Raw genomic sequence first — 26,742 nt, forward strand, 5'->3', positions numbered from 1 at the left:
AGGGCACACATGTGACAGGTAACATCACCAGAAAGAGCACTTTGAGCTAAGAACCAAAGATGAGGAGTCAGCCATTAAAAGAATGAATGGAAGAACCTTCCAGAAAAAAGGGAACAGTATGTGCAAAGGCCCTGAGGTGAGAAATTAAAAAAAAAAAACCTTGAGATATTCAAGGAACAGAGAGAAGGCCAACAATACTGTCACTAGCCCTTGTAGGAAAGGGGCAGGAGTTGAGGCTGGGGAAGTAGCAGGGACCAGGTCCTGTACAGCTGGGAGGGTCATAGTAAGGAATATGGATATAATTTTAGTGCTGCAGGAATCCATTAAAACAGGGAGATGACACCCTCCGATTTATATTTTTACAAGATCACACTTGTCTTCTGAATATGGAGAATGTAACAGAAGGGGACAGATGACCAGTTAGGCTTTTGTGGTTGTCTCAGGAAGAGAAAGTGACAGCAGGTGGTAAGAGTGAAGACTTGAAGTGTGTTTTGGAGCCAGATCTTTCAACAGGTGCAAACCCATTGGCTTTGTGAATGGGGAGGAGGGGCAGAGAAGAAAAGGAGGGAGCCAAGGAGGATTCCCTGGGGTGTTGCTTAGGCATCTGAATGGTGCCCTTTTACTCAGAGAAGAGGGGAGATTAGGGAAGGTTACCAAGAGTTCAGCTTTGAACTTACCTTTAACATACATGTGAGAAGTATGGACGCAGATATCACCTAGGTAGTTAAGTCTATAAGACTAGGCTTTGGAGGGGAGGTCTGGATTAAAGAACGAACAAGTCCTACTGAAGTCGTCTATATCAGTGACAAAATATGGGAGCTAGGAGTGAAAGACCCCCATGGAGCCGTAGGTGAAGACAGGAAAACAGACCATTTGGTTCTGGAAGATCTAAATTTCCCTCCAGGTGATACTACCTCTCAGTTGTACAGCTTTCAGCAAAACCGAGCTTCTGTGTTCTTAAAAAATGAACATCACGACTGATACTCATTCTTGCAGATTGAGTCCAACGACAGGAAATGCCCAGGATTTTTCAGTTGGGTCCTATCGGAATGTCTGCTCACTGTAACCGGTTTTCCCGAGTTACAGGGCATGGGTACAGTAATGGTCATTAATTGGAATGACCCCAATTTCTCCAGCTCATGCCCATACCTGCTAAAACCAGATCTGCAAAGCCCACTACCCTCCCAGATACTTCTGGGCAGCCCCAGATTGAATCCCACATTGGCTCAAAACCCGGCTCCCTGGCCGCCCTGTTCCATCACAGCTGAGCCCTCGGCACAGAGGATCTGAGCAGCAGGGTGAGCACGTGGGGCAGAAGGGTTCCCTCTCCTCTGGACCGTGGTGGGGAGGGGATCCCAGAATGGTCTCAGCTTACCCCCCACCCACACAATAGTCGCCTTGCCTCACAGCTCGGACCTGGTCTTTGGTCACAACCCAAGAGACTAAATGGGGAAGTGTCCGCTTTAGGCCTTCCAACACCCTTGCAGGCAGGTAATTATTATCTTTATTTGAAAAAGAAAGCTGTAGACTCAAGAGGTGAACGACTTAGCCCAGACCATGCACCTGACCTCTACCAACATGGGGACCGCCCCACTGCCTCTCCAACAGACTTACACCCAGGATTAGAGTCTGTTGAAGTGCATTTATTCTCTGCTGGACTACAGATCTCAAGCCTATTAGCAAGGAGCTGCGATGCTTCCTCGAGCTGGGAGCATTTTCTCTCTCGCACATCCCAGGACCCATTTCTACGCTTTAAAAAATCAGTAGCCGTTGGAGAGCCGGCTGCATGGACACGGGAAGTCCTTGCAGCGTGCCTCCCATTCAAATACCGTATTTCTATAAAAGCGAAGTGGCTGTTGCGGCTGGTGGACTGCTTGTTTGCCACGTGGTGGGCCATCTGTTCAACATCGCCCAATGCTTCCTCCTCCTCAAAGACAGAACAGAAGTGTCTTCTCTCCTTGGAAGCCCTCCAGCTCCCCCCAAGACAGAATCCTGAGCGTTCCCCACCCTGGCTTCCGATGATACTCTGCTTGTATGGCTGTGGCAGACTGTTTGTTGTCCCCCAATATTGGAGAGCACTGGCTGCCATCTTGGACCCTAAGAACAAGGCTCCTGTCTTAGGAATGTGGTAACCACGAGCTGGGAGAAGTCAGAGTCCCTAAGGATTTGTCACCGCTGAAATTCCGTATTAGCCCCGCAGAGCCTACCTTCAGAATGTTCTGTGGGAGGGAAATTCCTACCTAGTTTGAACCAGTGTCATTTTGAGTCTGTCACTCACCCAACCCCAACTTACATCACCTCTCTAAGAAATAGGTGAGACTTCCCACCCATCAGCGTAACTGTCTTATTTCCTGCTCTCTCCTGTGGCTCAACGGGGAGCTCCTCTGGGCAGGGCCCAGGTTCCAGGGTGCTCACAGTGGCAGACCCAGCGGTAGCCGCTCAGTGAAATGTCTCCTAAGGGAGGTAGGGTGTGGGAGTGTGTAAGCAATGGCAGCAGTGCTCACACAACACTTCCCATGAGCTTTGCACGCATGTGCTGACTTCATCCTCCTAGGGACCCAGGGGGAAACCAAGACCACCAAGAGGTTCAGGGACTTGTCCAAGATTAGCAGCTACTTTGAGGGACGGGGCTGGGACGGGCGCCCCGGCCTGCTCAATCCCCAGAACGTGCGTTTTCCACATCAGCCACCTCTTGGCCATGCTCCCAGGTTGGAGGGCTGACTACTGGTCTCCTTCCATGTGTTCTGTCTCTAACAACAATGAGATGTGACTAGGAAATTTCATATGCTCTGTATTCCTCTCAGAACCGGTTTTATGAAATTTTTTTCTCCCCCCCCACCTCCTGGAGTCTCCTGGTCTAAGTTCAACCACTGAGAAAGACTCTTCGGCCAAGAAGAATTCAGCAGATACACCCCAAACCCAGAATGTCACAAAAGGTACATTAACTACCTAAAAAGGAAATGTAGGTGTTTGACATAGTTATGATCTCCCAAGACCTAGGTGCTTGGGTTTGTTCAAACATAGTTTGCCACCCTAGTTTACACCTATAGTTCTAGCCTGGGGCCTCAGCATCAAGTAGTATCTGAGGAGAGGACAATTATTTTTCAGGGGGGCGCCTGGGTGGCTCAGTCGGTTGAGCATCTGCCTTCAGCTCAGGTCATGATCCAAGAGCCCTGGGATCGAGTCCCCCATCGGGATCCCTGCTCTGCAGGGAGCCTACCTCTCCCTCTGCCTCCCTCTCTCTCTGTCTCTCATGAACAGGTAAATTAATAAGCTCTTAAAAAAAAAAAGAATTATTTTTCAGTTCAACAAGCACAGATTAAGTTCCACTTCGATGATGAGTTTAGCACAGTGCTAATATCTGTGGGAAGAGAGGTTGTTAGCAATGGAAGAAGAAAACCTAAGACATGATTACTCCCCCTCCACTCCCCACCCCCTCTGCCCTCCATGGTGCCTTCAGAAACCAGCATTTATTGAGGTAGGAACTGATTTGTGTCCAGGTGTTAATTTATGAAGGAGACTGAGTGACTACACAGAGGCCGATGCCTTTGAAATAAAAGTTCGCAACTCACGGTTCTGCTAGAAACAGAGGCCAGGTGCACCACGCAGGGCCATGGGGGAAGCACCTGGGTCCATCAGGAGGCAGAACGGAGCAAGGGGAAGGCATAGGCCATGGCCTTTGCCAGAATTTCTTTACAAAAGATAAGGCATGTAAGGGCAACAGGTTAGGGTTAGCTAGTTGGAGTGTTCCTGCAGGGCTTTCGGGCATAGGGGCCGTCCCTAGTTATCTGGCACCTGGTGTCTGGGTGAATTAGGGCATGGGGGAGAAAACCTGCCATTGTATGTGAGACTTAGAGAAGTAGGTGGCCCAGAGCATGGGCTCTGGGTCACAGGGGAGACATGAACAACTTTGGCCATGAGTTTTGCCCTGTAACTACAGGATGCCAAGTAGACAAATACAGAACCTGAGGGAACAAAGAACAGGAACTCCTAAATATCATTCTAGACAATTACGTACATGTCATCATTATTCCAAGAAAATTAAACAATCCTTTTTCTTGATGGAGAAATGAAGGCTCAGAGTATGTGAATTATATTTCAATCAAGCTGTTATTAAAACAACAACAACAGGGGCGCCTGGGTGGCTCAGTGGGTTGAGCCTCTGCCTTCAGCTCAGGTCATAATCCCAGGATCTTGGGATCCAGCCCCACATGGGGCTCTCTGCTCAGCAGGGAGCCTGCTTCCCCTCTCTCTCTCTCTCTCTCTCTCTGCCTGCCTCTCTGCCTACTTGTGATCTGTGTCTGTCAAATAAATAAATAAAACATTTAAAAACAAACAAACAAAAACCAAAAAAAAACCCCAACAACAGCAACAACTGGGGAACTACCCTTGAGAGATATAGCCAGATTTCAAACAGAGGTAAATATTTGTAGGAGACTTTCCAAAACATAAACATGCATTGACTCTTGAACAACACAGGGGTTAGGGATTCTGATCCCACCACTCAGCCAAAAATTCATGTATAACTTTTGACTCCCCCCGGCAAAACCTTAACTGCTAATAGCTTAGTGTTAACTAGAAGCCTCACCAACCCCATAAACAGTTGATAAACACATATTTTGTATGTTATATGTAGGATAGGCTGTGTTCTTACAATAATGTAAGCTAGCATAAAGAAAATGCTATTAAGGAAATCGTAAGGATGGCGCCTGGGTGGCTCAGTCAGTTAAGCATTCGACTCTCAATCTCAGCTCAGGTCTTAATCTCAGAGTCGTGAGTTCAAGCCCCAAGTCTGGCTCCATGCTAAATGTGGCATCTACTTAAAAACAAAAACAAAGGTCAATTATATATTCAGTTCATGAAGACCCATGAGTCAAAGAGGAAGATGTAAGGGCCTATTTAGCCAGAGTAATTCCATCCGGTTAAACAGTGATTTTGTTGTTTATGCAGTAAAACTTAAACTGACCCTGCCCCCTCCTCAGGGAACTTACTTAAAAAGCAAGTCCAGGAAACCAGTCCCAGGTAACAAAGCCCAAATACAAGGGTGGGTCAGGTCAGGTGGAGACATCCAATCAATAGAGCATGCATACTGTCTCCCTAGCTACCAAAGAGTGCGGGCCCCACCTTTTGGGCGCCATTTCTGACCAAGGTGATAGGCTAGCTCAAATAGCTACTATGGGGTGAGTTGTAGTTCAATTGGCCACCCATGTGTGACCTAGCATGACTGTGTAGCTTTCTCTGTGTGTTACAATCTCATTGGCCACCTGTGTGTGGCCAGGCCCAACCACATGGCCTTTGCTCTATAAAAGTTAGTCTGTGAGGCAGGGAGGGGTCGCCCTTTCTGTAAGAGGCGTCCCTGAACGGTCTGTTTGATTCTCGATGCTTGGCGTGAAGTAAAGCTTTGCTTGACCTTCGCTTTGTATCAGTCTCGCTCCTTTGACCATGGACCCGTTATTGGGGGACCCAATATTGGGGACCCAACAGTCTCAGGGTCCTGGGATCAAGTCCTGCGTCGGGCTCTCTGCTCACACTCTCTCTGCCTCTCTGCCTACTTGTGATCTCTCTCTCTCTCTGTCAAATAAATAAATAAAATCTTAAAAAAAAAAAAAACCCTCTTCATCAGTGTGGTTTGGTGAACTTCCAGGTTGCTGGGCGCATCAGCAGGCTGGAAATGTGGTTACACTCTCAGGACGGCGTGGACCTTCCACTTCCATACCTTGCCCTATGTATCTCTTCTATCTTTCTGAGCTGCCCGTTTTCTAAAAGATTTTATTATTTGAGAGAGAGAGAAAGAGTGAGTGAGCGAACACAAACAGGGGGAGTGGCAGAGGGCGAGGGAGAAGCAGACTCCCCGTGGAGCAGGGAGCTGGACATAGGGCTTGATCCCAGGACCCCGGGATCATGACCTGAGCCAAAGGCAGGTGTTTAACTGACTGAGCCACCATCCAGGCACCCCTCTGAGCTTCATTTTTTATAATAAATCAGTGTTAGTAAATACAGCACTGTGAGTCATAGTGAATTATCAAACTTGAGAGTGGGTCATAGGAACCCCCAAATTTGTAATAGGCTGGATAGAACTATGGGTTACTGGCATCCCATTTGAGACTGGTGCCAAAAGTGGAGATGGTTTTGTCAGATCGAGTTTTTTAGCTTGTATGATCTGAGGCTAACTTAGATTTGGTAGATTTGGAACTAAACTGAATGGAGACCCAGTTTATATCAGAGAATTGGAGAACTGGTGTAGAACCACACATGTGGTATCAGAAAATCACACAAATTGGTAATTTATCTTTTTAAAAAATTTTTTAAGTTAAAATTCAATTAATTAACATACAATGTATTATTAGTTTCAGAGGTAGAGGTCAGTGATCCTTCAGTCTTATATAATACCCTGTACTCCTTACATCATGTGCCCTCCTTCATGTCCATCACCCAGTTACCACATCCCCCCACCCCTCTTCCCTCCGTAAGAGTCTCTTACGGTTTGTCTCCTTCCCTGATGACTTCTTGTTTTATTTTTTCCTCTCTTCCCCTATGATCCTGTTTTGTTTCTTCAATTCCACATATGAGTGAAATCACATGATAATTGTTTTTCTCTGATAGAGTTATTTCCCTTAGCACAATACCTTCTAGTTCCATCCACATTGTTGCAAATGGCAAGATTTCATTTTTTTGATGGCTGAGTAGTATTTCAGTGTGTGTGTGTGTGTGTGTGTGTGTGTGTGTGTGTGTGTGTGTGTATACACACCACACCTTCTTTATCCATTCATCTGTTGATGGACATCTGGGCTCTTTACATAGTTTGGCTATTGTGGACACTGCTGCTATAAACATTGGGGTGCAGGTACCCCTTTTGTATCTTTGGGGTAAGTACCCAGTAGTGCAATTGCTGGGTCATAGCGTAGCTCTATTTTCAACTTTCTGAGGAACCTCCATACTGTTTTCCAGAGTGGCTGCACCAGCCTGCCTTCCCATCAACAGTGTGAGGGGGTTCTCCTTTCTCTGCATCCTCTCCAACATCTGTTGTTTCCTGACTTGTTAATTTTAGCCATTCTGACTGGTGTGAGATGATATTTCATTGTGGCTTTGTTTTGTATTTCCCTGATGCCGAGTGATGTGGAGCATTTTTTCATGTGTCTCTTGGCCACTTGGATGTCGTCTTTGGAGAAATGTCTGTTCATGTCTTCCGCCCATTTCTTGATTGGATTACTTGCTCTTTGGGTGTTGAGTTTGATAAGTTCTTTATATATATTGGATACTAGCCCTTCATCTGATAGGACATTTGCAATTATATTCTCCCATTCTGTCAGTTGTCTTTTGGTTTTGTCTACTATTTCTTTTGCTGTGCCAAAGATTTTGATCTCGATGAAGTCCCACTGGTTCATTTTTGCCTTTGTTTCCCTTGCTTTGGAAATGTGTCTAGCAAGAAGTTGCTATGGGCAAGGTCACAGATGTTGCTGCCTGTGTTCTCTTCTAGGACTTTGAGGGATTTGCTCTCTCACATTTAGGTCTTTCATCCATTTGAGTCTATTTTTGTGCATGCTGTAAGGAAATGGTCCACTTTCATTCTTCTGCATGTGGCTGTCCAATTTTCCCAAGACCATATGTTGGAAACTTTTTTTCCATTGGATATTCTTTCCTGCTTTGTTGAAGACAAATTGGGTTTCTGTTGGTCTGTCTTCAAGTTCATTGTCTCTTTCCTCTGTCACCTCAGTTCTGCTATTGATCCCACCCAGTGGATTTTTTTTTTCAATTGTTTTATTTTTCAGTTGTAAAATTTCTATTCGGTTCCCTGTCATAGCTTCTTTTTCCCTACTGAGACTTACTATTTTTTTTTAATTTGTTTCAAAGTGTTCACCCTTACTTCTTACAACATTGTTATAATGAATGATTTACAGTCTTCATCTGATGGTTTCAACAGTGCCCCTTCACCTTTGTTTTTGAAGATAGTTTGCTGGCTACAGAAGTCTACCTCCATGCTTTGATGATTTCATTCTATTGTATTCTGCCTTCTCTTGTTACTATTGAGAACTCTGCAGTCATTCTGATTGTTATCCCTTTATTAGATGATCTGTTGTTTCTCTCAACCCATCTTTAAGATAGTCTATTCACCCTTTTCCACTGAAAAGTCATAATTTTGTGCAAGAGTTGGATCTTTTATCCTCAACACTCTTCATGATTCTGCTTAGCATTTATTTATTTATTTGTTTGTTTATTTATTTTGTCTGTTTGTTTGTTTTGAGTACATTCTTCACCCAACATGGGGCTTGAATTCATGGCCCTGAGATCAAGAGTCGCATGGTCTTCTGACTAAGCCAGCTAGATGTACCTCTGCATAGCACTTTTGAGGACATCAAACCTCTCCTTCCTTATTCTGTGGCCACTTGTAGAGAATTCTATGCACAGCCTTGAGTTGGTCTTACCCTTATTATTGCATGCTTTTTTTTTCCCCTCACTCAACCGTGAGTTCCTTGAAGATAGTCTACTTCCAGCACTGAGCACCCGCCTAACACATAGTAGATGCTCAGTGGATGTTTACTGGATGGATGGATAGATGGATGGACAGATAAGTAGAAGGACAAATGTGTGACCACAGGTGTATATCTGGCTAAAATGCAAGTGAAATTGCATGAATTTACCTGAGCTGCTACTTCTAGCACCTCCCAATGATCTGAATACACGCAGGCATTTTCACACTAATCGGAAGCTGAGATCTGTGATACGTGCTTTCCCATTATTGCTGAAAAGCTCCAATGAGCCCTTTCCTGTTAACATTGTATTGACAGAGCATCCTGTTCAGACTCTGGTCTTTAGGAAAGCTGCAAAACTAGTCAAGAGGATATCAGAAGCAAGAGAATGTGAGAACATGCTTCCCAAGCAGGTGAGCACATGATTGGAAATTTAATAGTAGAGATGATTTAAGAGGGGCTGGGAGATCTGGTGAGAAAAGCCGGCTCTGTGAAGATGTCAGGGTAAGAACTGGGGTATTTTTTTTTTAAGTTTTTTTTTTTTTCCAAGATTTTATTTATTTATTTGAGAGTGAGAGAGAGAGCATGAGAGGAAAGAGGTCAGCAGGAGAAGCAGACTCCCCGCCAAGCAGGGAGCCTGATGTGGGACTCAGTCCCAGGACTCCAGGATCATGACCCGAGCCGAAGACAGTCACCCAACCAACTGAGTCACCCAGGTGCCCTGAGAACTGGGGTTTCTGATTATAGACTAAGGTGATACAGTCAAGAAATCTCCTAAGGGTGATTCCTCGGGGAGGTAGGTACTAGTTAGTTGAGTGAGCATTTCATCTGGATTTCTCCAGGGATTTAAGTTACCCGCTTGGAATTCAGGAGCCTTGGTGTAATGTAAAGAGAGCACTGAGCCTCAGTTTCCTACTCGAGAAAATGGGGATGATAATTCCTAGGTCCTGGTGTTCTTATGAGGTTTAAATAAGGTAGTAATGATAATTAATAAGTAATGATCGTTTACTATATATCAGATATTAAACTAAACCTATATGTGCAGTATATTTTATTTTCCTGTCTCAGTTCTCTGGGATAATTAGTCCTGCTCTTCTTTAGCTTATTAGTGAGGGAAGTGATGCTCAGAGTATTATCCAAATTCACAAAGCAAATAAGTGATAAAGCCAAGACTTGCAGGCAAACCTGTCTGACTCTGAGCTTGAGCTTTTCATCTCTGAGCTTTGCCACTAGCAAAGTCCCCAGAACTTGAAAGGCCCTGGGTTAATATGTGTTCTCTCCTCTTCTCCTCCCCACCCCTAACTCCCCCACCAACCTCTGCGGACGGTAGTTTACATCAATGGCACCTTCTGAGTTCTTGAACTTTCTTCATTTCTCCATAGTTTACCTCTGCCTCTTTTCCCTCAGCATTTAGGAGTGAAATTTTGAGAAGTAGCGGGACATGCTGGGAAAGACAGTCATGGTTTCAAATCCCAGTGCTGCGTCTCATCAAATGTGTTACTTAAGCAGGTTGTTTAACTTTTCTGACCTTATTCTGTAAAATGGGGGAAATAGGGAGCATGGGTGGCTCAGTCAGTGAAGCATTTGTCTTTGGCTCAGGATCTCAGGGTCCTGGGACTGAGCCGCACATCAGGCTCCCAGCTCCTCCGGGCGTCTGCTTCTCCCTCTGCCCCTCCCCCCTGCTCTTCCATGCCAGACCCTATGCCTCCTACACAGAGGCAAAGGCTATTTTCCCATATACCCTTGTAGAAATGGCTGACGGATGTCAAGGGATATAAACACTTTTTTAAATACACAAACTGTAATAGAATATACATGATTTTGCACTTTGGTTTTTCAACCTAACACATTATAGCTAATGCTTACTGAATGCGTAGTGTATACCAAACATTATTCTAAACCCATCATATATATTAACTCATTTAATCCTCCCATAACCCTATGAAAAAATTCATTTTAATGTACAATTTAGTGGCTTTTTAATTTCTTCACAAGGTTGTACAATCATCACCACTATCTAATTCTAGAACATTTTTATTGCCCCCCCAAAAGAAACTGTATACTCATTAGCAGTCATTTCCTAGTCACCTCTCCTCCAAACCTCTGCAACCACCAATCTACTTTTCTATCTGTAGAGATCTGCCTACTCTGGACATGTCATATAAGTGGAATCATACAATATGTGGTCCTCTGTGACGGATTTCTTTCACTCAGCATTATGTTTTCAAGGTTTGTCCATTAATGGCATCTATCCGTACTTCATTTCTTTTTTTTGACTTAATAACATTCCATATATGAATAATCCATATTTAAAAAAAATATTTTATTTATTTATTTATTGACACAGAGAGAGACAGTGAGAGAGGGAACAGAAGGAGAGGGAGAGAGAGAGAGAGAGAGAGAGAGAAGCAGGCCTCCCGCCGAGCAGGGAGCCCTATGTGGGGCTCCATCCCACGACCGAGGGATCATGATCTGAGCTGAAGGCAGACGCTTAATGACTGAGCCACCGAGGCGCCTCCACATTTTGTTTATCCACTCACCAGTTGATGGACATTGGGGTCTTTTCTATCTTTTGGATCTTAGTGAACATTCTCGTACAAGTTTGCGGGTGCACGTAGGTTTTCTGTTCTCTTGGGTACATAGCTGGCAGTCGCATTGTTGGGCCACGGGGTAACTGTGTGTCTCACTTTTTGAGGAAATGCCAAGCTTGTTCACACAGCAAATGCACCATTTTTAAAACAAGATTTTATTTATTTATTTGACAGAGATTACAAGCAGGCAGAGAGGCAGAGCAGAGAGGCAGAGGGGGAAGCAGGCTCCCTGCTGAGCAGAGAGCCTGATGCGGGGCTTAATCCCAGGACCCTGAGATCATGACCTGAGCCAAAGGCAGTGGCTTAACCCACCCAGGCACCCCAGCAAATGCATTATTTTACACTCTCACCATCAACGTGTGAGGGGTTTGTTTTCTCCATACCCTTGCCAATACTTCTTTTCCATTCTTTCATGACCATTATCCCAGTTGGCATCAAGATGTATTTCACTGTGGTTTGGCTTCCACTTCCCTACTGGCTAGTGAGTGATACTGATCATCTTTTCATGTGTTTATTGGCAGTTGTATATCTTCCTTGGAGAAATGTTTATTCCAATCTATTGCCTTTTTTTAGAAAAGATTTTATTTGATAGAGAGAGACCTAGTGAGAGAGGGAGCACAAACATGGGGAGTGGGAGAGGGAGAAGGAGATGCAGGCTCCTCGCCAAGCAGAGAGCCCGATGTGGGGCTCGATCCCGGGACCCCAGAGATCATGACCTGAGCTGAAGGCAGACGCCTAACGACTGAGCCACCTAGGCACCCCTAATACCCATTTTTAGATCAAGTTGATTGAGCCAGAATTTTAACTTGAGCAGTCTGACTCCAGATCCTATGCTCTAAATCAGACTCTGTTCTGACTTCAGTGTATCTTGGGTAATGTTCCGTGTGAGAGCACCTGGAGATCCATCACACGCTGTTTTCATGTTTACACCTGTGTTCCATAGTTCATTAACCATTTCCTAGCAGTAGACATGTGGGTGCTTCCAGTCTTTGCTGTTATAAATACTGCTGCCTTGAACATCTTAGTGTTTGTGTGTTTCTTGGCTCACATGAACAAATACACGTGTAGGAAACATTCCTACAAGTGGAATTGCTAAATCAAAGTACATCTTAATTTGCTCTCCAGTGAAGTTGTGCCAATTTATATTCCCACCAGCAGCATGCAAGAGATCTTCCATGTACTGTTGCCAGTGTCGTGCATTATCAAATTTTTTGTTGCTATTCTCATGAGGGGGAAATGATACTTTTTATTGTTTCACTATTAATGCTTTAATTATGAGAGAAGTTAAGTTTTTTTTTTTTAAAGATTTTGTTTATTAATTAGAGAGAGAGAGAGAAAGCACAAGCGAGGAAGGTGGGGAAGGGATCCCGTGGGGCTCAATCCCAGGACCCTGAGATCGTGACCTGAACTAAAGGCAACATTAACCAACTGAGCTACCCCTCTACTTATTTATATATATATATATATATACTTATTTATATAAGTATATATATTTATATATAAGTATATAAGTATATATATTTATATATATAAATTATATATATACTTATATATATAAATAAATAGACGGTGGCTTTATATATATATTTGATTATATATTTATTTTATTTATATTTATATATTTATATATAGATTTATATATCTAAATATATATATTTTTATATATAAGTATATATTTATATAAGTATATATATAAATAAATAGAGGGTGGCTTTATATATATATATAAGTATATATAGATATATACTAAGTATCTATATATAGATTATATATATAGTATATATAAGTATATATCTATATATATAGATATATATATAGATTATGTATATATAGTATATATAAGTATCTATCTATCTAGATATATAAGATATATTCTAAGTGTATAGATAGATAGACACTTAGAATATACATATACTTAGTATATGTATATAGTACATGTATATGTATATATATATATAGATATATACTTAGTATATATCTATATACTTAGTATATATCTATATATACTTATATATATATAAAGCCACCCTCTATTTATTTATATATATATATATATGACTTTGGAACTTATATTTCTGTGAAATGCCTGCGTCTTTTTTTTTGAGTTTTTTTCCGAAGTAGAAATATTTCAACTTCTGAGGTTGAGTTTCTTAGTCTTCTGCTCATTATTCATTTGTAGAAGCTCAATTCTTAGTCATATGTTTGGCAAAAACATTTACTATTTAATCGTTTTTCTTTATGGTATTTTTTATGAGAAAATTATAATTTTTTTTACAGTCACATTTATTGGTCTTCTCATTTATGGCTTCTCGATTTCTTGTCTTACAAAGAAAGATATTTTCCACTCTAAGAGTATATGAAATATTCTCCTAACTTTTTCTACAATATTTTTGTTATCACCTATTCACAATGCAGAAACTCTACTCACATAACCAGATGTCACCAGGGGTCACTCTGCTCCTTTGAATTTAGTTAAAGATTGGCTCAAGCGTTTGTTATATGATTTGTTTGAAGCCCAGTCCTCTCCCCACGTGTCTGTGAACTCTGGGGCCTTGTGTTTTTCCTGGCACTGAGTTCCTCTTCTGCTTATACCACGTCGCCCAAAGATGGAGCTCACCTCTTCCCTTCAGTTTTGCAAAACTGCCCACACAGGCCTGTGTGTGTGTGTGTGTGGTGTGGATAGAAGGCATTACTGGTTTTAAAGATGTGGGAAGAAGGGGGATCCTATCACAGTGCCGCAGAGAACAGTCATGTGAGTTACCCTTCTTACAGACCCTGCAATCGCCCAGCTGACTAGACCCCATCCCCAGCCTTCTCCACTTTCCTTTCTTCTCTTTCTCGAATCTCCAACTCCCGCTCATTTCTGACTCAGAGCCACGTAGCCCTCCTCTGCCTTTGGCTCTAAGCTTCTCACCAAGTGGCTAATTGACGTGTGTTCCTGAGCAAGAGCAGTCCCCTTGCTGTGGGAAACAAAGGCAAAAGAACAAAATTAAATTTCCTTACTGCCTACAGCCCAGTGACCAATCCTCGAGACAGGCGGGGTGACCTTCCTCTGGGAGCTCAGCTGTCTCAATATTTACAGTTTGCTAAGGGCAAAGGCAATCTTAGCCCGACCCCCAGGATCCTGTGAGTCTAACATATAAAAATTCCTTTGGAGGGGCGCCTGGGTGGCTCAGTGGGTTAAAGCTTCTGCTTTTGGCTCAGGTCTTGATCCCAGGGTTCTGGGATTGAGCCCCGCATCGGACTCTCTGCTCAGCAGGGAGCCTGCTTCCTCCTCTCTCTCTGCCTGCCTCTCTGCCTACTTGTGATCTCTGTCTGTCAAATAAATAAATATTTAAAAAAAAATTCCTTTGGAAATTTCCTTTATCTCTAACCCCAAGATAACATGTTGGCAATCGTCCTCCAAGCATATGGCCCACTGATATACATCTGAAGGGTCTCAGGACTAGGGTTTCACTAGACAGTAATAAATGACCTTTTCCTAACAACATCTCGCCTCTCAAGGTCCTGGAAACCTCACTTCCAAAATTCCTCACAGACCTACGCTATCCCTAATACCGCTCCAAACTTGAAAGCATATAATCCACCACTCCTCACGACCCCAATGCCTCTCTTTCTGCCCACGCATCCTGACATAAATAAAAGCACCTTTTTAATAAAGGTGCTTTAATAAAACCACCTTTTTGCACCAAAGATGTCTCAAGAATTCTTTCTTGGCCGTAGGCTCCAAACCCCAACATTTTCTACATCACCCTCCCTGCGTGGTAAATTCTGGTAAGACAGTTTTTTTACATCCCAGTAACAAGAGGAATGGAAGGGGATGTCGGTAACTGGAGAGAGACATTAGTATCAAAAAACCTGCAGAACAGTGAACAGTAGAGCCTTTGGCTTAGCACCAGGAGCAAGGAAAGGACTCTCATCTCCACCTCCCTTTGAAGTTGTTCTCAACCCAGACATCCAACTTTAGGGCTCCCTCAACTTCCCTAGACCTCAAAGGATTTTCCTTACTTTCTTGCAAGCTCCTCCATTCATTGAAAAGGACTTTAAGGGGCACCTGGGTGGCTCAGTGGGTTAAGCCTCTTCCTTTGGCTCAGGTCATGATCTCAGGCTCCTGGGATTGAGCCCCGCATCAGGCTCTCTGCTCAGCAGGGAGCCTGCCTCCCCTTCTCTCTCTGCCTGCCTCTTTGCCTACTTGTGATCTCTGTCAAATAAATAAATAAAATCTTTAAAAAAAAAAAAAGAAAGAAAGAAAAAGACTTTAAGGGGCGCTTGGGTGGCTCAGTCGGTTGGGTGTCTGTCTTTGGCTCAGGTCATGATCTTGGGGTCCTGGGATGGAGCCCGGCATTGGGCTCCCTGCTCAGCAGGGAGTCCCCTTTTCCCTCTCCCTCTGCCTGCCACTCTGCCTGCTTGTGCTTGTGCATGCTTACTCTCTCTCTCTGTCAAATAAAAAAATAAATGGAATCTTTAAACAAAAGAAAAGGATTTTTAAAATAGTTACTAGCATTTTTTTATGTTTTATCATGAGTTTTGAGCATCCCATTAAAATTTTAAATGTATATACCTATGACCTAGCAATTCCATTTCAGATAATCTACCCTGTAGAAATGTTCATATGTAGGGGTGCCGGGGTGGGTCAGGGGGTTAAGCCTCTACCTTCGGCTCAGGTCATGATCCCAGGGTCCTGGGATCGAGCCCCGCATTGGGCTCTCTGCTCAGTTGGGAGCCTGCTTCCGTCTCTCTCTCTGCCTGCTTGTGATCTCCGTCTGTCAAATAAACATATAAAATCTTTAAAAAAAAAAAAAAAGAACAAAAAAGAAATGTTCATATGTGGCCATCCATTACATTAACCTGGACTGGGGGAAAAAGAACAAAAAACAACAACGAAGAAAACTTAAATTTCCGTAGATAAAAAAGTAAATTGTGAAATGTCCATAATATGGATACTGCTGCTATTAAAAACAATGAGAAGGGGTTTTTGTTTGTTTGTTTGCTTGTTTTTGGGTGTGGTTTTTTTTTTGGTTTTTTTTTTTTTAAGGTACAAACAGGCACTCTTATTATAGCACGGGGATAGGACCCGTGGGCAGAAAGAGCTGCACGGAGATTGTGAAGAGTGACTCATACATACTTTTTAAGTTTTGTGGGGGAGAGGGTAGAGATAACAGAAGTCTCTAAAGGGATTTCTGCCTGTTAAAGAAAACTCACAGGATCCTGGAGCTCTGGGGTTGTCAAGCCAAGGCTGCTTTTAGTCTCTCACAAAACTTGACATTGAGGCAGCTGTGAGTTTCTTGAGGACTGTCACGCTCTGCTTGTCTCAGGTATTTTATCCGTGGGCTGCAAGTTAAAAGGAAATTTAGTTTTTTTTTTAGGAAATTTAATTTTATCTGCATTCCTCTTGCCTTTATTCTCATCATTCTCCCCCCTGAACAAGGTTGACCCTTAAATCTTTTAAGGTTGCCGAGGGCGGCAGAAAGTCTTACCTTCTGTAACTTCTTCCTGCTGAAGAGGGGCGTGGAGATGTCCCTTCCTCTGGTCAACACTGGTCAGTTGGGGAATTTATTTAGAGAGGGATTTCGAAGGGCAGAGGGAGCCGAATCCAAGGTAGACAACATATATGCATCCAATGAGACAGATGTATAACCTCTGATAGGAAAGAAGTCAGTTGACAATGACTAAAGTTCATAAATCAAGAGAATATTACAGGTAACGTATTTAGCTACTGGTGAGTGGAAAATAAGTAACAAGACATTATGTAGAGTATGATTCCATTTTTATTTTTGAAATATATTTTTGGCATAAAATCGGTATGTGCAAACAAGAAGGCTTGGAAGGATACCCAGAAAAGTGTTCATAGTATTTATTCTTAGCACTGCAAGTGGGGATGAGGAAGACGTTTGTCTTTTACTTTTTACCTTTTTAAAAATATTATATGGGTTTTTCACAGTGAACATGAATTTATTTTGTTAAAAAGAAATAGAGGTTTTCATCCTCAGAGATATCTGAAAAATGATCTTCAAGTGTCAAAATAAAAAACTTCCAAAAGGGAAGCTCTCTTGGTGCAGAATGAGAAAGAGGACAATTCCACTTCAGAACATTTCACCAAACATGTATGCAGAGGGAAGCATCTGGCTCGAGTCCGTCCAGGAGTTACTGAATGCACTAAGGATGTTTGGGTTGGAGAAGACAAGACATAGAGAAGATCAGGGGCTCTCCTCCAATATTTTAAGGACCATTCCGTAACACATGGTTCTGGAGGAAGATGGGTTGGAATTACAGAGAGTCAGATTTTTATCTAGGGTAACAAAGAACTTCCCAAGGGTCCAAGTGGTCATTTTAAACCAGCTTTACCCCCTGGCTCTCCAGCAGACCATCTGCTGGGTTTGTCCCAGCTCTGGCTCTCAAACCAACTCTTTCCTCTTGGCAGATGTCTGATGCCAGCCCTTCACTCTAGCTCCTACTCTGCTTTCTTCCTCCCCCTTGGATCTGATGTTACAGAACTTCTCATCTTGCACACTGGCCATCCTTTTCCCAGTGCTGTGGCTAGGAGCCAGCCCTTTCCACTCCATCCCCAGGTCCCTGTACCCAAGGACCCTCCCCCTGACTCCCACCTGTGAGGAGAAATCAGATGCTTAGCAACAAGGGAACTGGATGTTTCTGAAGGTAGTATGTCCCCCATTTCAAAGTTAGGGAAGCAAAATGGACAATACCTATTGAGAATTTTTTTTTAAATTTTATTTATTTACTTGACAGACAGAGATCACAAGTAGGCAGAGAGGCAGGCAGAGGGGGGGTGGGAAGCAGGCTCCCCACAGAGCAGAGAATGCAGGGCTCAATCCCAGGACCCTGTGATCATGACCTGAGCTGAAAGCTGAGGCTTTAACCCACTGAGCCACCCAGGCGCCCCACCTATTGAGAATATTATTGAAAGGAAGTATATTAGTTGGAATTCTTTGTAAAATAACAAAATCTGGCGGTGCCTGGGTGGCTCAGTGGGTTAAGTAAGCCTCTGCCTTCGGCCCGGGTCATGGTCTCAGGGTCCTGGGATCGAGCCCTGCATCAGGCTCTCAGCTCGGCGGGGAGCCTGTTTCTGCCCCCCCCCCTCTTCCTGCCTCTCTGCCTACTTGTGATCTCTGTCTGTCAAGTAAATAAATAAAATCTTAAAAAAAAAAAAAAGAAAAAAAAAATCTGTCCTTGGCCAACTTGAGCAAAAACTGGAAGAACATTGAGTAGCTAGAAAGTCTGAAATTGAGTCCAGGTACCAGGAGAAGAATCGTGGTAGTTTCAACCCTTGAACCATCACTTCAAGGTGACATGTCTGGAATGGGTGAACCCCCATGTATCATCAGTCTGTATTTTACCCCACTCAAGAGTCAAAGTCCCAGGAGCAGGAGTTTTGACTGACCAAGCTTATTCTATGTGCCCTGGCTCAGGCTGGGTAGGTGAGAGGCAGGCTGCCTCTGAGGACCCCTCCGGTGCCCTCTTGGGGGAGCAGGACTTTTGACTTACAGTCCCTTGTTCAAGCCCAAATGCAGTTGAGGGCAGGTAAACTCTCCTAAGCACAAGAATCAGGGCCTGTCAGGAAAGGAGGATGGGTTCTGGGCAGCCAAAAGAACAACTCTAGGATAAATGTAGAACTAAATTAGAAGACCCTGGAATTTTGGAATTTTCAAGACTTTGAAAAAAAATTTTTCTAACTAAATAATTTCATTAAAGCAAAATGACTGCTATCTACCATTACCTTTGTTTCACAGAAAGAAGGTCATTAATACAAAAAAGGAGAAAAGGTAATATCAGAATAAAAGAAAAGCCTTCAAGCACATAATCTTACTCTGTGTCAGATTCATCGCAATATTTTTTTTCCTTGTTGCCCTCATTTCACTAGAGACCAGTGAACACAGATCAGCAGTTTGGCGGTAGGGTTTTAGGAATCATTGGGCTAAGTGGTCTGTAGGTTCCTTACTAGCCTCAAGTTTCTGTGAACCCAGTGGGATCCTGCTGTTAAACAGTGTTTCTCCACGGGGGCAAGTTTGCCCCCGAGGAGACTTGGCCACACCTGGAGACATTTCAAGTCATCACAGCTGGGTGGTGGTGGAGGAGAGAGAGTCCTACTGGCATCTAGAGACCAGGGATGCCACCGAGCATCCTACTGTGCACAACACAGCTCCCGCCACAAAGAATGATCTGGCCCAACACGTCAAAGTGGTGAAGTTAAGAGACCATCTATAGATAGAAAAAAAAAAAAAACTCATGAAGCAATTAAAATGGAAAATACTAGAGAATAGTGCGCTCAGCTGTTGTCACAGCCCTTATTCACGAGGCAGACTTTTAGTTAAATTTTATCAGCTTCTTTAATGACAAGAGGAGTACATACTCATTATTGACATTGTTGGAAAAAGGCAGAGGAATAATAAGCAAGGAAAACAAATCACTCTTGGCCCCAGCCAGTTCTCTCTCCTGAGATACTTCCTCTCAACTGTAGCGCATCCAAAGCAGACTTTTTGATTTTCCCACCCCAGTCACCTGTTCCTTCCCAGTTCCTCTCACCGGAGCAACTGGCACCTACACCTTCAGACTCATCCTTGACTTCTCCTCACACTCGCGTCGAGTCCTCCAGCAAATCCTGACAATTCTACTTTCGCAGCCAATTGCCAATCCCATCACTTGTCACCCCTCTCTGAAACTGCTCCGCTCAGTCCCAGCCCAACACCCTCCATCCCTGCAGAGACCTCTTGACCACTCCTCACAGCTGCTTTCACCCATGGCAAGCCTCTCTCTACACACACCAATGAAAGGGAGCGGTAGAAAATGAATCCAATTCTGTGTAACCTTCCAGTGGCTTCCATGACACTTCAAAAAGATCCTCATTCCTTACCTCCTCGTGGAGCCCTGACCACCCCATGGAAAAGATTCCTCTCCTCCCCAAGCTCCCTTCCCACCACCCTCCACCCCTTGCCCAGCTTGATTCTTTTTTTTTTTTTTTTAAGATTTTTATTTATTTGTTTGACAAACAGAGATCACAAGTAGGCAGAGAGACAGGCAGAGAGAGAGGGAGGAAGCAGGCTCCCTGCAGAGCAGAGAGCCCACAGAGAGCCCGAACAGAGCCCGCAGAGAGCCCGCAGAGAGCCTGATGCGGGGCTCAATCCCAGGACCCTGAGACCATGACCTGAGCCGAAGGCAGAGGCTTAACCCACTGAGCCACCCAGGTGCCGCCCCCACCCCTGCCAGCTTGACTCTTATCCAAAACATCACTTCTTCCATAATGTCACGCTATTCCTTTATTCGTGGAATTGTTTATTGTCTTCGTCTCAACTCTGATGCAAGCTCCACGAGGGCTGGAATTTGTCCTCTTCTTGGCTGAGTCTCTAGCACCTAGGACAGTGTTTATACATGTTCGTGACCCAATAAATATTTGCTGAATGAATCATTAACATTTTGGTAACTATGCTTTCCAGTTTCCTTTCTTTTGAACTGATATGTTTCACAGAAAACATATAATGCTATATTCCCAACTTTGCATCTCAATTTTTAAATTATTTTTTAGTTTATTTTGTGTTTTTAAAGATATTATTTATTTATTTATTTGAGAGAGTAAGCGGGAGACAGCAGGAGTTGGGGGAGGACCAGAGGGAGAGACAGGCTGTCCGCAGATCACAGAGCCCAACTCTGGGTTTGATCCTGGGCCCCTGAGATCATGACCTGAGCCGAAGGCAGACGCCTAACTGAGCCACCCAGTGACCCCGCATCTCAATTTTTTAATCTACTATTAGATCTGAAGCTGTTTCTTAGGACCAACTCTTCATAAACATTTAATGGCAGCATAACTATTCCTTGGGATAGAAATATCAATATCTTCGGGGCGCCTGGGTGGCTCAGTGGGTTAAAGCCTCTGCTTTCGGCTCAGGTCATGATCCCAGGGTCTTGGGATCGAGCCCCACATCGGGGCTCCCTGCTCGGCAGGGAGCCTGCTTCCCCCTCTCTCTCTGCCTGCCTCTCTGCCTACTTGTGATCTCTCTCTGTCAAATAAATAAATAAAATCTTTGAAAAAAAAAAGGAAATATCAGTATCTTCTTTTTTTTTTTTTAAGATTTTATTTATTTATTTGAGAGAGAGAGATCACAAGTAGGCAGAGAGGCAGGCAGAGAGAGAGGAAGGGAAGCAGGCTCCCTGCCGAGCAGAAAGCCCGACGCGGGACTCGATCCCAGGACCCTGAGATCATGACCTGAGCCGAAGGCAGCGGCCCAACCCACTGAGCCACCCAGGCGCCCGAAATATCAGTATCTTCTTGAACATTTGAATTATTCTAATCTTTTGCTATAGTCAGTATCTCTGCAGCAAGCATCCTAGTACTTAAATCTTTTTTCTTGAATTTGAGTAATTTCTTTAGGATAGCATCCTAAAATTGGAGTTACTGGATAAAGAACATTATTACCTTTACGTTTCTTAATCCATGCTGTAACAATGACAGTATATAATTTTTTCCACTCTCTTTCCCAATCAGTCTCACCCAGCGTGCAAAAGCCCTGAGCTGACTTCAAACTTCTTCAACATTTACGGGAAGAGTCCTCTGATTGTGTACTTCCTCCACAACTACGCCCATCTGCCCCAGGGTGGTGAAGACGTGTTGATAGTCAGGAGGGAAAGAACCAGGAGCATCCCATATCCTTTCTGCCACAGGAGGGGCACATGTTCCTCCAGGCCCTGCTGCTTCCGCCTCCCAGAAGCAAGGGTGTGGAAAGGCACCCGGCCCTTAGCTCAGTGCCTGGTACAGTGTGTGTCCATCAAGGGTAGTCGTTGGTAGGAGCCGAAGGCTCAGAATGTTGAGCATTTTAGTTCCAAGTTGGCCTCATAAACTGGCTGCATGGGATCCCGGGCAAGTCAGATTTCCCTGGGTGCAAAATCTCTTCCTGCTAACTAGGTACTCGAACATACTTTGCCGTTCAGTAATGACTCCCCTGTGTTCATTGACCCCAGAGTCTGTATTGATCGGGATTTGGGGTCCAGATGTGTGTTTCTTGTAACATCCTCTTCATACACACACACACACACACACACACTCACGCACGCACGCACACACCCTCCTCCAGACCCATCAGCAAATCTCTGGCACAATTGGCATTGGTAACCAACTTAACCAACCAACTTGAAGATTCGGTAACCCAACTCAGATCTTAAGAAAACAGATGTGACCAGTTGGTGTCCTGAGACCTAGCATTTTCTTATAGGGAGGGGGTCAGACATGGGATCAAGTCATCCCAGACTCAAGCACCAAGTCAGCGGCTGACCAGCTCACCTCACTGCTCTGTAGTGTAGTACAGTAGGAGGAGCCTGGGTTGGGGATACACAGCCCCAGATTTGAGTCCAGCTCAGCAACGCACTGGACTTAAGATCTTAGGTGCATAGCTTGACCTCTGAGCTCAATAGCTTTATCAAGTTCTTTGTAAAATAAGGATAATTAGGGGCGCCTGGGTAGCTCGTTCAGATAAAGCATTCAACTCTTGGTTTTGGCTTAGGTCATGATCTCAGGGTCATGGGCTTGAGCCCCTGCCTCAGGCTCTGTGCTCAGTGTGGAGCACACTGTCCCTTGCCCTCTGCGCCTCCTCCTGCTCTCTCTGTCTCAAACAAATAAATAAATAAATAAATGAAATCTTTTTTTTTTCCTTTTAGATTTTATTTATTTATTCGACAGAGATCACAAGTAGGCAGAGAGGCAGGCAGAGAGAGAGAGAGAGAGGAGGAAGCAGGCTCCCCATCGAGCAGAGAGCCCGATGCGGGGCTTGATCCCAGGACCCTGGGATCATGACCCGAGCCGAATGCAGAGGCTTTAACCCACTGAGCCACCCAGGTGCCCCAATAAATGAAATCTTAAAAAATAATTATAATTATGATATAATTATAATTATAAAAAATTATAATTTATATTATATAATTTATATTATATTATATATTATATAATTTATAATAAATTATAAAAATAAGTATAATTATACCAAACCAATAGTGTTATGATCAGGATTAAATGGCATATGTCTGGTTCTAAATAATAACGGTCATAATTATTATTAACATCGTCGAAGGCGGAATTATTATCCTTATTTTATAGATCGGAAAATAGAGACATAGAGGATGACTCATGTTGGATGGAAATACCAAATGCCTGAGATTCTGACCAATGCAGAAGGGGTAGAGAGGTGGGGGAGACCCAGAGGGCTTTCCAACATACAAACATGATATTGAGAATGAGGTCTTGAGACTGAAAGTTGGAATCCCTTCCTCTTCACCACTGTGATCATAGAGTAAGAATAGTATTTATTTGCTTTATTTTTTATTGAGATATAGTTGACCCACAACGTATTAGTTTCAGGAGTACGACACAGTGATACTATGAAGAGATTCCCATGATAAGTGGAGTTGCCACCTGTCACCCTACAGAGTGAGAATTTTAGATGAGTCTGAAAAGAGGATTTCCTAGCCCTTCCATCAGCAGGAGGAGAGAAGGGCTGTGTTAAAAGACCAGGAATGGCCCAGCCAATGGGGAGGATAGCCCCTTGCCTTCCCCTATGGTCAGAGGGCAGGAGTCCTTTCCTGCTCAGATTTCAGTGATGTGGTCCAGTAACAGGTCATTTCCCCCCTCTGCCATCTCACCACCCCCCTCCTCTCCATGTGGTAGGCCATCTTGCTGGTAACACTCAAGAGTCAATACCAACCAACAGTGTGAGCTTTTCCTTGACGGCCAGTGCCACTGAGTCCATGCTGACGTATGCTGAGGTCATTGACCTGACCCTGAGCAACATGAAGAAGCGGAGGGACAACTTCCACCAACTGAAATGGCTCCACTGGAATGAATGGAAGTATTTTGATGTGTACCTAAGGGAACTGCAAGAAAACTTCCTCAGGTATTTAAGGGGCTTTAGGGAAGGGACATTGTTTGAGCATCTGCCTGTTCTTGCACATGACAATTAAAAAAAATTTTTTTAAAGATTTTATATATTTATTTCTTAAATTAACATATAATGCATTATTTGCCCCAGGGTACAGGTCTGTGAATCATCAGGCTCACACATTTCACAGCACTCACCATAGCACATACCCTTCCCAGTGACCATCACCCAGCCACCCTATCCCTCCACCCAACCCCCACAGCAACCCTCAGTTTGTCTCCTGAGGTTAAGAGTCTCTTATGGTTTGTCTTCCTCCCCAGTCCCATCTTGTTCCATTTCTTCCTTTCCTACCCCCCACAATCCCCCTGCCCTGCCTCTCAAATTGTTCATATCAGAGTGATCATATGATAATTGTCTTTTTCTGATTGTCTTATTTCACTCAGAGTAATACCCTCTAGTTCCGTCCACATAGTTGCAAATGGCAAGAGTTCATTTCTTTTGATGGCTGCATAGTATTCCATTGTATATATATACCACATCTCCTTTATCTGTTCATCTGTTGATGGACATCTGGGTTCTTTCCATAGTTTGGCTATTGTGGACATTGCTGCTATAAACATTGGGGTGCATGTGCCCCTTCAGATCACTACATTTGTATCTTTAGGGTAACTACTCAGTGCAATTGCTGGGTGATAGGGTAGCTCTATTTTCAACTTTTTGAGGAAACTCCACGCTCTTTTCCAGAGTGGCTGCACCAGCTTGCATTCCCTCCAGCAGTGTAGGAGGGTTTCCCTTTCTCTGCAAAAGATTTTATTTTTAAGTAATCTCTACACCCAGTGTGGGGCTTGAACTCAGAATCCTAAGACCAAGTAGCACATTCCACTGATCAAGCCAGTCAGGCACCCCTGCACATGAAAATTTCTTTTTTACATGCATTTTATTTATTTTTAAAAAATGTTTTATTTATTTATTTGACAGAGCGAGAGCACAAGTAGGCAGAGCAGCAGACAGAGAGAGAGGGGGAAGCAGGCTCCCCGCTGAGCAGGGAGCCCGATGCTGGGCTCGATCCCAGGACCCTGGGACCATGACCTGAGCCGAAGGCAGAGGCTTTAACCCACTGAGCCACCTAGGTGCCCCTTTTACATGCATTTTAAAGATTTATTTATTTTATTTTGAGAGAGAGAGAGCAAGAGCAGGAGAGGGAGTACAGAGGGAGAGAGAGAATCTTGGGCAGAACTCCTGCTGAGTGTAGAGCCCGACATGGGGCGGGTCTCATGACCCTGAGATCACCCACGACCTGAGCTAAAACCAAGAGTCAGACCCTTAATGGACTGCACCACCCACTCACCCCTGCACATGGTAATTTTTAATTGGGGGCCTAACCCTGGGACTATCTTAGGCACGTTTCTTGTGGTCAGAATATAAACGCCACAGTAACAGAGACCAGATCTTTCTTTTAAAGTTATTTTTTCCTAACTACAAAAACATTTATGTCCAATGAAAACAAACAAACCTGGAAAAGCACCTGGAGACATACGTTGCCAACATTTTTCTATAAATCCTTCCCGTCTTTTCGCCTGGGCCCGTAGAGGTGTATCTTTAGACAAAAGTAGTAGAGTCATACCATCAATCTGGTTTTTAGACTTTGTTTTCCCACTTAGCTGCTTATGATGGATATTTTCCTGTGCCTTCTGACTTTTCAGTATTTTTATTTTCTTTAGAAAATTTTCAGACCTTCCAGAAATGTTGAAAGGATGGTGCAGTGAACACCATATGCCCGCACTGCGTTTACCAATTATCCACTTTTTGCCACATTCTCTTTCTCTCTCTAGTAATTAGGTCAAATTCAAATTTCCCCAATGGTGCCCAAAATATCCTTTTTGGTTTTACTTGCTGCTCCAGGATCCGATCAAGGATTGGGAACTAGATCTTGCTGTTATATCTCTTTGGGGTCTTTTCATTGATAACAATGCCTTACCGCCACCTTTGTTGTTATGCCCTGAATCAATGGTTACATTATTATTATTATTTTATGACATAGAGTCTTTTGAAACACTCAAGCCACATTCTGGATATTTCTAATTATTTCTTCAGGGTATCATTTAACTTATTCCAAAATGCCCTATATTTCTCATAAACTAGACATGGGGTGATGCTAGGTGCTTGATAGGGTTCAGGAAACACCTCATAGATGATGTTGTGTGTGCGCAGTACACGGCATCAGGAGACACTCAATGTCAAGTCAGCCAGACAGGTGGTCTCTGCTAGATCTCTCCATTCTAAGACCCCTGTTTTATGTAGTTCGTCTGTAATAACTGGTGTGATTCTTTGAGACTGAATGAATCTGCTCTCCCCAAACCAACGCCCAGCGGTTGTAGCATCCACTGATGCTCTTTGCCTGGGTCAGTTATGACAGCTGGGGTTGCAAAATAGTGATTTTCTACTTCCACTCCCTTCTCCCTTTCTTAGTTGGCACTTTTTTTTCTAAAGAGCTCACCTTCTTCTTTTGCTCCTTATCTCTCTCTCATGTCTTCTCCACCTGCTCCCATAACTCTCTCACGTGGACATCCGGCTGCAAAAGAAGCTCAGGAAATATTTGGCAAAGAGAAATGAGATTTCCATGCCTGAACCAGAGCGGAACTGCCTGGGCACTTCATTACCCAAAATAACACTGGATTCAGTTAGCAGGGGAGAAAAGGGGGACTGCTGTCGGCCAGACACAGCCGGTGGAATCTGCCATTGTAGGAGAGAAAGGAAACAATGAACACATTGGTAACTGCTTTGTTTTACAAAGTGATACAGTAGCAT

The 26,742-nt window shown here is 43.7% G+C and overlaps 1 protein-coding gene across 2 annotated transcripts in view; it reads left to right on the plus strand.

The window, feature by feature from the left end:
* Positions 1 to 26,742, plus strand: part of LOC111157637 (family with sequence similarity 227 member A) — an 83,160-nt gene that overhangs the window by 34,109 nt on the left and 22,309 nt on the right. For both annotated transcript variants that reach the window (XM_022519230.1, XM_022519231.1), the window contains exons 11-14: positions 2,849 to 2,936; positions 8,787 to 8,881; positions 21,555 to 21,712; positions 23,797 to 23,949. In XM_022519230.1, the coding sequence (XP_022374938.1) occupies positions 2,849 to 2,936; positions 8,787 to 8,881; positions 21,555 to 21,712; positions 23,797 to 23,949 (494 nt within the window). The remainder of the gene's footprint in view (positions 1 to 2,848; positions 2,937 to 8,786; positions 8,882 to 21,554; positions 21,713 to 23,796; positions 23,950 to 26,742) is intronic.

Source organism: Enhydra lutris, unplaced genomic scaffold, assembly GCF_002288905.1.
Source record: "Enhydra lutris kenyoni isolate GAN:26980312 unplaced genomic scaffold, ASM228890v2 scaffoldscaffold55, whole genome shotgun sequence".
NCBI lineage: Eukaryota > Metazoa > Chordata > Mammalia > Carnivora > Mustelidae > Enhydra > Enhydra lutris.